Source organism: Balaenoptera borealis (assembly GCF_965194805.1).
Source record: "Balaenoptera borealis genome assembly, chromosome: X".
Lineage (NCBI taxonomy): Eukaryota > Metazoa > Chordata > Mammalia > Artiodactyla > Balaenopteridae > Balaenoptera > Balaenoptera borealis.
The window spans coordinates 46,068,674-46,078,730 of record NC_138881.1 but is presented as its reverse complement, the minus strand read 5'-3'; the positions used below and the strand labels follow the sequence as shown (position 1 = coordinate 46,078,730).

General features: G+C 48.8%; 1 protein-coding gene across 1 annotated transcript; it reads left to right on the top strand.

The window, feature by feature from the left end:
- Window positions 1–7,432: 7,432 nt before the first annotated feature.
- On the top strand, window positions 7,433–9,866 carry HSD17B10 (hydroxysteroid 17-beta dehydrogenase 10). Its single transcript, XM_082377723.1, has 6 exons — window positions 7,433–7,568; window positions 7,928–8,092; window positions 8,724–8,888; window positions 9,017–9,145; window positions 9,224–9,332; window positions 9,532–9,866. Exons 1-6 carry the CDS (start codon window positions 7,542–7,544, stop codon window positions 9,720–9,722), a joined length of 786 nt encoding a protein of 261 aa, XP_082233849.1. The 5' UTR covers window positions 7,433–7,541; the 3' UTR covers window positions 9,723–9,866.
- Window positions 9,867–10,057: the final 191 nt, after the last annotated feature.

Genomic DNA, 10,057 nt, shown 5'->3' with positions numbered 1-10,057 from the left:
TAGCAACCCCTCTAATAAAGAAAAAGAATGAGTGAGTAACAAGCATATTGAATCTGTTGACTTGCTTAGAGTGGGTGCAGCCTGTACATCGCCATCCAATACTTGGTTCCAGAGCAGGCGACTCTTCTTCCCCACCTGGGAGTGGCAGAAATAAAAGGGGAACTTGCCCCCTGCCGATCCCCTTCGCTGGACTCTTTGGGTTCCCTCCTAACGAGCCCCTTCGCCAGTCTCTTTGAGGGCCTGAGCCACCTTTGGGCTCCCTGTGCCGACGGATCAGGGTCTCCCCCATTGTGTCCCATATCCCCGCCAATGGGACAGTCTCACATGGCGCAGGTGGCCTAGGGTGGAGGGCACAAGCACTAAGCACGACAGTTACTACTGACTGACCACCTTTTATACCAGACATGATACACTAGGATAAAGCGAGTATTCGTATTCCCACTTGATTGCGGAGGAAACTGAGGCCGGAAGACGAAGAAGACTCGACCCAGGTCCCACAGCCGCCAGCCGCCCCTTCAGTGGGTGCATGGTCAAGACTTATCACAGACATGGCCTCTAAAGCCTCGCACCCGGAATGGGCACCCCTGCCCCCGCGGGCCCCCCACTTCTGGGTGTCGCCCAGTCACACTGGCGGGGGTTTCACTGGCACTGCCGCCCCGCCCGGGCTAGCTCATCTCCCTCACACCCGTTTATTCTGTTCCGAGTCTTTCCTAACTCGACCCGGGCGGGCGCGGAGGGGATTTGGGGGCCGGCAGAGTTGTTGGAGAAACTAGTCTAAGTCCCTGGCTGGAGAGCTGGGAGGCCCCGAGAGGGCCAGCCCCTGTGTCCGCCTCTGACCAGGAGCCGGGCGGGGGTGTTCCGCGCCGCCTGGAGGAGGGGTGATGAGGAGCCCGGAGGGAGAAGAATGCTTCCACCCGTATTGCCGGAGCCTCCCTCCTCCCGGCTCCCGCCCACTGAGGGCGGCGGCTGCCACTGCTCGCTCCGGCGCCAGCTGGCTCCTGGTTCTCCGCCTTCATGCGTACCTGCTCGCTTTCCTGCCTTCCCACCCGCTGTCCACATCCCTTTCCCTTCCTTCCCCACTTCCTCCTTTGCTCCCGTCCTCTTTGCCTTCCTCGACCTCCATATTGCCAGAATACTGTTGTCTCCCTCCCACTCCTCCCCTCCAAACAAACAAACAAACAAACAACAAACCCAACTGGTCATGTAATGGCTTCACTAAGCCTGCAGATGACTCCCAGCTTTTTAGCTCGCCTGCTGGGTGGGTATGTAAACCATGAGGTAATTCTTCCAAATCTGTGAAGGGAAGGTAGCTACAAGTGGAACTGACGCTGTGTACTGATCACAACACATAGATTCCACCAAATGATGCAGGTTTATTGGGATGTCACACATATGCATTCATTCACTCAGCAAACTGCCGTCTGTTCTCCGCCAGGCCCTGTACGGCAAATGAAGGATAAAGAGATCAGAATACATCCCTGATCTCTCAGGAGGGTAAGTATTGGTTCAGAGGTGGGCATAGAGAGCCGTGGGAGCCTGAAGAGGAATATCTCACCATCCTGGAGGTTATCTGTGGGGTAGGGGTGCCATATTTAGCAACTAAAAATAGAGGATTCCCACTCAGATATGAATTTCAGATAAATAACAAATAATTTTAATTATTAACAAATAATATTAGTGTAAGTATGTCCCAAATATTGCATGGGAGATACTTATGCTAAAAATTTTTTGTTGTTTATGTGAAATTCAAATTTCATTACTGAGCATCTTGTATCTCATCTGGCAGCACTACTGTGGGGGGTATCAAGTCACTTGTCGTTGCTGGAAAGTACAGTGTTATACAGGCTGAAGTCAGACAGTCAGAATGCAGCAACTTATGGAGAGCCCCAAAAGTGGGGGAGAACCACTCAAAGGGTTTAAAGCAAGGAGGGGGTAACATAATACAATTTTAGTTTTAGGAAGAGGTTTCTTCTGGCTTCTTGGAGGATCCTTTTAAGAGGGACAACAGTGGGATCTCACTCGTTATAATAGTACAGGCAAGAGATTTTGGATAGTGATAGTAGGAAGATGGGAGAGAGGAAGTGCCAGATTTAAGACGTATGTAGGAGTTAGATCAACAGGATTTGGCAATTGATTAGATGGAGTGAAGAGGGCATCATTCCCAGCGTCCAGCTTGGGAGTCTGGAAAGATGGTATTGCTACCAACTGAGATAGAACAGATGTTGGAGGCAATGACTGAGTTTAGTTTAGGACATGTGTTGGAGGTGCCTAAGGGACATCTGGTGTAGGGGGCCAGCAAATAATTGGCTATCTCATTCTGAAATTCGGTGGAGAAGGTAAGCCTGGAGATTAGGAAGTCTTCAGCAGAGAGGCAATATTGAAACCAGGAGATGGATGAGCTCCCCAGAAAAGGAACTCAGGGAGAAGGCCAAAAAGAAGCGGGGAAGCAGGAGGAACCAGGAAAGTGAGGTGTCGTGGAAGCCAAGGGGTGGTTTCTAGGAGGGGGAAGTGATCAACCATGTCAAATGCAGCCAGAAAGTCCTGATTACACAAAGGCTGAACAATGACCATTGATTTGGGCAAAGGTAAAGTCATCATGACCTTAGGCTGGCATCAAACAGGCTCATTTAGACATCAGTCCCATTTATTCAGATGATAAACACTCAGCTAGCATGTGTCCTCAGCATGCTCTCAGATAAACATCACAATCATTCTCACATCCCACACACTCCTTCAGAATTTAAACCATTCATTTGAATTGTGCCCCAACTCACTCGGAAATTACAGGCACACCTTCAGATGCTCTCCATACTCATCAGCTGAGGGCCTTTATATTTGCCAGTGTCACCTCAGAGTCGGAGCTAGTGCAGCTCTGCCTTTGCAGGGATAACTGCAGGCACCCACGAGGGTTAAATGGGTTATCCTGTGGTTTTTTATCTCCCAGGAGTGAAGATCACCTTTGTTCTTCTCTCACCTCCTGGTAGAGCTAATACCCCCTGGGTAATGCTGGATGTTGCTGGTTCTGGTGTCCCTGACATGACTCTTTGCTCACCTCTGGCCCTCATGCACCCTAACTGATGACTGTGTGCAAAAGTTGAGTTTGCTCTGTTTCCTTTTTTTTTTTTTTTGGCCGCGCCAAGTGGTGCGGCATGTGGGATCTTAGCTCCCCGACCAGGGATCGAACCCGTGCCCCTGCAGTGGAAGCGTGGAGTCTTAACCACTGGACCACCAGGGAAGTCCTGTTCCCTATTTTCTAATTATCTTCAGAGAGAGGCGCGAACAATAAGAGAGGGGATGCTCAATGGCACAAATCCCCAAGGAAGTGGGAAGGGTTGGGATCCAGAGCCCAGTGGGAAGGGCAAGCCTCAAACAGGACCTCTCTTCTCTGAGACCCAAGGAAAGGAGAGTGTGGGTAGAGACAAGGTTGGAGGTGAAAAGAGAGGAAGTGTTCACCCAATAGCCTCTGTTTGCTTTAAATGCAGTAGTTCTTAACCCAGGGTCCACAGCCCTTTCAGAGTCTGTAGAGAGAATTCAAGGAGCCCATGGACTTGGAGGTGGGGGTGGGAATTGCATCTTTATTTTCACTATCACCAACAGATATGTAGCATGTCCTTCTAGGGGATGTGGGTAACAAACTACAGTAGTATTAGCAGTACCTGTGGCTTTGTCACCAATAGAAATCAGATTTTCATAGCATATCATGGTGGTTGCAGATCTCTCAAAATTACATCACTATTTGAAATCATGGTAGTCACTAGACCTGTTGATAGAGTTTGGTATTTAATGTATTAATAAAGAAGCACTGATATAACTACATTACAGATGTCTTTCTTATTTTGGTGATAGTATTTTTTTTAAATTAATTAATTAATTAATTAATTAATTTATGGCTGTGTTGGGTCTTCGTTTCTGTGCTAGGGCTTTCTCTAGTTGCGGCAAGTGGGGGCCACTCTTCATCGCGGTGCGCGGGCCTCTCACCATTGCGGCCTCTCTTGTTGTGGAGCACAGGCTCCAGACGCGCAGGCTCAGTAGTTGTGGCTCACGGGCCTAGTCTCTCCGCAGCATGTGGGATCTTCCCAGACCAGGGCTCGAACCCGTGTCCCCTGCATTGGCAGGCAGATTCTCAACCACTGCGCCACCAGGGAAGCCCCTAATATTTCTTTTGTAATCTTTATTTATCTCATGCATGCATTATTCTGGGAAGGGGTTCCTTAGACTTCACCAGATTGCCAGAAGTGTTCTTAGCATAAAAAAGGCTAAGAGACACTGCTCTGAAGAGTAACAGTAGCTAACATTTACATAGCTCTTCCTAAAGGCCAGGTACTGTTCTAAGTACCTTTTTCTTTTCCTTATGTAGTTGTTAACTCATTTATTCGTAACAACCCTACAAGGGAGGTGCTTTGATTACACCCATTTTATGGAAGAGGATAATGAGGCACAACAGTAAAGTAGTTTGCCCAAGGTCATCCAGCTAGTAAATGATGAAGCTGAGATTCAAACCCAGACCTCTGGCTTCAGAGCCTTCGCTGAAAAGCCAAGGAGGTGAATTGGTAGAATGCCAAGGGGTAAATGGGTTGAGGGCACTGGTGAGAACGGTAAAGAGAGAGAAGGAATGAGAGAGAGTCTACACTGTCCAGAAGAAAAGTAGGAAGAGGCTGCTGGGCTGGAGAAAATAGAAAGGCCCACAGATCAACAGGGTTCAAGGAGATAAAAGAAGTGGTGGAGAGGAGAAGACCTGAGGTGACTGGGAGAACACGGTCAGAGTGAGAGACAGTGGTGTGCAGATGTGGGGGAGTCATTCCAGGGCGTGACAAGGTTAATAACGCGGTTTAGACAGAGGTGGTTAAAGTAGAGAGGAGGTGAAGGTCCCTGGAGCTGAGCAGATGAAAGAATCATGAAGCTGGGCCAGCAAATTCTTCCAAGATTGGCTGATCGATTGATTGATTCATTCCTTCATTCGTATTGAGTGTCTAGTACACGCTAGGCAGTGTTCTTGGCATTAGGTAGCCAAGAGGTAAACCAGCAGGACAAGACCCTGCTGCCATGGGGTTTACCTTCCAGCACAGGGAGAACAACACAAATACACACACAAACAAGGCCAGGTTAGACAAGACTCAAAAGCCTTGAGGCACAATTCCACAATGCCAAAAGTTCTGAAAAGTATAGGTTGTTTTTTCATACTTTGGAGCCCAAACTCATTAGGTGACAAAACCTGATCTGAAGTAGCATGAGGTTATTTGTAGTCTTGATTCACTCAGTGTGAATTTTCATACTTTTGACTCTAGAAATTAATGTTTAATTATAAAGTGATGCTCCAGACCTTTCTAAGTAGTTATGTAACATAGAGTATATGCGGTATATAGAGTTATGTAATATAGGATATATGTCTTCCTTCCTAAAATTGAAAAAATTCTGAATTCCAAAGCACATCTGGCCCCAAGTTTGGAAAAAAGATCATGGAACTGTAAGTGCTATGCAGAGAATTCAAACATGCAATGTGTTGATTCAAAAACTGGCCCCTGAACAAGGAGGGCAAGGAGAAACTGAAGAAAGAGGCAGACCACTCCGCATTGGTAGGTGGCAGATTTAATGAGCAAGGGAACTACCAAGGTTTGTTTTGGGTGGCCGAGCGAGTAGATCTCCGCACCCACCTGCCAGAATCTTAAAAGTTTATATAGAGGCGTTAAGAGGGTTCAGTCATGTATTCAGTCCAGATGGTCTCAACACCTTACTCTTTCAAGGCTGCATCCTTAAAACAGCTCCACCTGTGGGAACGGTGGATATATTCCAAGGACAGAGGAGGGGGTAAGGAGTCTCCCAATGCCTGGGTCCAGCTCTGTGGTCAACCAGAGGTCACGTCCTCTTGATGACATCTTCCAAGCCAATGGGATAGTAACTAGGTGGCTTACAGCTTGAGAGTTCCGGGAGGGGAGGTGACATTTAAGCTTAGTTCTGAATGACCAAACAACAACAACAACAACAGCAACAAATACAGTCATGCAAAGATCAGGGGGAGAGCATTCCAAACAGAGGGAATAGCTAATTCAAAGATAACACAGGGGGGAGGGACAAATTGGGAGATTGGGGTTAACATATACACACTACTATATATAAAATAGATAACTAATAAGAACCTACTGTATAGCACAGGGAACTCTACTCAATACTCTGTAATGGCCAATATGGGAAAAGAATCTTAAAAAACAGTGGATATATGTATATGTATAACTGATTCACTTTGCTGTACACCTGAAACTAACACAACATTGTAAATCAACTATACTCCAATAAAAATTAAAAAACAAAACAAAACAAAGATGAACACAAAGAGGGCACTGTGGTTGGAGCATATTGGGCTCAGTGAAGAGTGCTATAGACTGCTGGGGGGCTTCATATTGTCAGAAAGATTGTGAATCTGGTATTAAATCCTTTCATGAACATGGTGTAGTGACCATGAGTGTGGCGGTGGTCAACATTTAGGAGGCCCAGAGGGAAGTCTTCCTGGATGGGAAAACACAAAGGGAGATACTTCAGATAGATTAAACATACAACCGAATGAGGCTGAAAATGTAGACTAAGGTTATGGTCTGAAGACCTCGGTTTGGGGAGAAGTATACTTCCATAGAAAGAAGTCAGATTACGTAGATTAGGTGAGCTCAGGATTCTAATTGGGATACTGGTTAAAAGATGTTCCAGGATGTTCTGGGTCTTAAATGACAGTCTCTCGTTGAGGTCCAATCTGAAATGTTTCCAATCTGATCTGGGCTTTGGGGTTTAAAATAGGTTAGACGTAGAAGACAGTAGCAAAGGCTGACCTGATGAAAGATGTTTTTGGCTTCTCTGTTTATGCCTCTTTGGGTTTGTGCTGCTCAGCAGCTGTCTCAGAATGTCTGTCTCCTAGCTTCTCTCTTAATGGCTCTCCACATCCATATCTCTGAGAATCTGTCGGTCATCTCTATTCCTCTCAATCTCTTCCTCGACATATTTCTCTGCACATGGCTCTCAGAATCTCCGTCTTTGGATATCCATGTCTGGGTTCTAGAATCTGGTTCTTTGTCCCTTCCTTCGTCTGTGTCTGTACTGTAATTATCTCTTTTTCCAATTGAACTTTTTCCAACTTCCCTCTCGTAAGGCATGAACCTTTTATTATTCCTCTGGTTATCCCCAGTGCCCCGCACAGAGCCTGGCATATAGGAGCCTCTCAGATATAAACATATGAATGTTGAATGGAGGCTTTTTCCGAGGAGTAAGGTACACACTCTCAATCTCCTGTCCCCCTCCCCCCAGCGGAGCTGGCCGTCTGCCCAAAGGCCGGAGGTTGTGGCGGTGCGATGCTGCTACTCGTTGTTTTCTCCCCCGGGTGAAATAACTCTCGGCCGGGACCTTGCCTGGGCCTGCTCTCAGGTCTTGGACGCTAACCGCCGACACTCGCCGTTTGTCCTTCGCCGCGGACAGCCAGCCTCGCCGGCCCCGCCCCGCGGCTCTGCCTCGGCCAACCAGCGACCGCCCGGCAGTCCTGCTTGTAGAGAGGCCAGCGCAAGATGGCTGCTGCGTGTCGGAGCGTGAAGGTAACCGGGTCTTCGACCCTGCTTCTTGCCCCTCTGCACCCGCTGGGACGGCGCGGCCGTAGAACTAGGGGGGAGAGATCGGTGCTGGGAGAAAGGGTTACTCTTATCGAGGCCTGCTGTTGCGGCGATTGGCCTCGGGAGGTGAAGGTCAGCTCTCTGGGGCACGTGCATGCGGGGTGTCTGGATGGGCTTTTTGGGGATGAGACACCCAGAGGTCCCATCGTTAAAGTGAGGAGGCACATCTGGGTTAAACTGCAGGGGTGACCGGGAGCCTCTCTCGCAGAAGCCTGGAAAATGGGCAGATGCAAGGGTGGGGGTGGTCTGTACAGTATAGTTGTTGACCGTGCCCCTCTTCACAGGGTCTGGTCGCCGTAATAACTGGTGGAGCCTCGGGCCTAGGCTTGGCCACGGCGGAACGACTGGTGGGGCAGGGGGCCACTGCTGTACTTCTGGACCTGCCCAACTCGGATGGGGAGGCCCAGGCCAAGAAGTTAGGGAAGAACTGCGCCTTTGCCCCAGCGGACGTAAGTGGGATTACCTCACCTCTCCCATGGGGTCCCTTTTCATAAGGGTACCGTGTATGTGGGCAGTGGACCCATCTCCTTTTCCCTTTTGGCCTGAGCCGTTTTCAAATGCCTGCGGTAAGGAATTTCTAAAGCTGGGTTTCACAACGCGGGGGGGGAGGGTTGGGAATTGGCCATATCAGAATCTCCTCAAGGAAGTATGTATAGTTTGAAAATGCATATTGTGCCCTGTAATTTTATATTTACAAAGTCAAAAAACTTTTCATGAAACAAACTACAGAAGTAAAGCTTGACGAAATTATCTTAGCAGGTAGGGGTACAAAAAAGCTAGTTTATCTTCATATCAATAATTCTCAAAACTTCTCTGATCCACAGCAGTTGAGAATCTCCAGGGGTATGTGAATTTATCAGAAGAGGGTATGGATTTCAAAAATGTTTTGAAACACTGCTCTGTATTACCTAACATTTTCACCTTTGTCCCACTCTCGAGTTTTCTTTCTCCTGGCCTCTCCCTTGCTTACACAATTCTCTTGTCACTCAAAGAGTGAACCTGCCTTGCCCTCCCCTCCTCAAGATTTAGTGGTATGTGTGTGATGGGAGATGAATACCTTCTCCACTTCTCCCTTTGAAGGTGACCTCAGAGAAGGACGTGCAAGCAGCCCTGACTCTAGCAAAAGAAAAGTTTGGCCGTGTGGATGTGGCAGTCAACTGTGCAGGCATTGCAGTGGCCAGCAAGACATACAACTTAAAGAAGAGCCAGGCCCATACCTTGGAGGACTTTCAGCGAGTTCTCAATGTAAGGCCTTAGAGGTTCTCCAGGGGCAGTAGTAAGAAGTATCTGGCTGTGGGTGTCCCCAAAGCTTTTAGGGGACAAAAGGCTGCTTCTGCTTTAGGTCCTACACCATGTCTCTACTGGTCCTCCAGGTGAATCTCATAGGCACCTTCAATGTGATCCGCCTGGTGGCTGGTGAGATGGGCCAGAATGAACCAGACCAGGGAGGCCAACGTGGGGTCATCATCAACACAGCCAGTGTAGCTGCCTTTGAGGGCCAGGTGTGTGAGTAGGGGCAAGGCTTGTGCCTTGGTGACTTGTTGGGGCCCTTCCCCCTATGACCTCCACTCCTTCTCCAGGTTGGACAAGCTGCATACTCTGCTTCCAAGGGGGGCATAGTGGGCATGACACTGCCCATTGCTCGGGATCTGGCTCCCATGGGCATCCGGGTGATGACCATTGCTCCAGGTAGACATATCCCCTCCCTGCCACACCTGGGATTGGATGGGATCCGTGGGCAATTGAGAGGGGAAGGTATTTACCATCTAAACAGCAGCAGCCTTCTATCTCTGGGCATAGGGAAGCACCACAAGTAGGGTTAAGGTGAGGAGGGACCAGGTAAATATGAAAGCGAGGGTGGGTCTCTGACTCTGGTTGTCTTGTCTAGGCCTATTTGGCACTCCGCTGTTGACCACCCTCCCAGATAAAGTGCGCAACTTCCTGGCCAGCCAGGTGCCCTTCCCCAGCCGACTGGGTGACTCTGCTGAGTATGCTCATCTGGTACAGGCCATCATCGAGAACCCATTCCTCAATGGAGAGGTCATCCGGCTGGATGGGGCCATCCGCATGCAGCCTTGAAGGGGGAAGGCAGAGAAAACACAGGCTCCTCTGTCCCTCCTCTTCCTGGAGTACTCTACTCCAGCTTGGGAGGAAGCCCAGTAGCCATTTTGTAACCTCTGCCCACCAGTCACCCTTCGTGCCTAATAAAGTCTATTTCTCACAGGGGAGTGAGCAGCACTGTGTGCTGGGGGAACTGGCATGGGGAAGAAAGGTGAATGGGTGAGACTCTGACAGGGTTGGATGCTCAGACTCCAGGGGTGGGGCGGGAAAGGCAGTACCTCACACCTTTTGTGTCCTATTACAACACGTGGCCTTGATTTTAGTGAATAACTTTATTACCTAGGGTCAAAGGT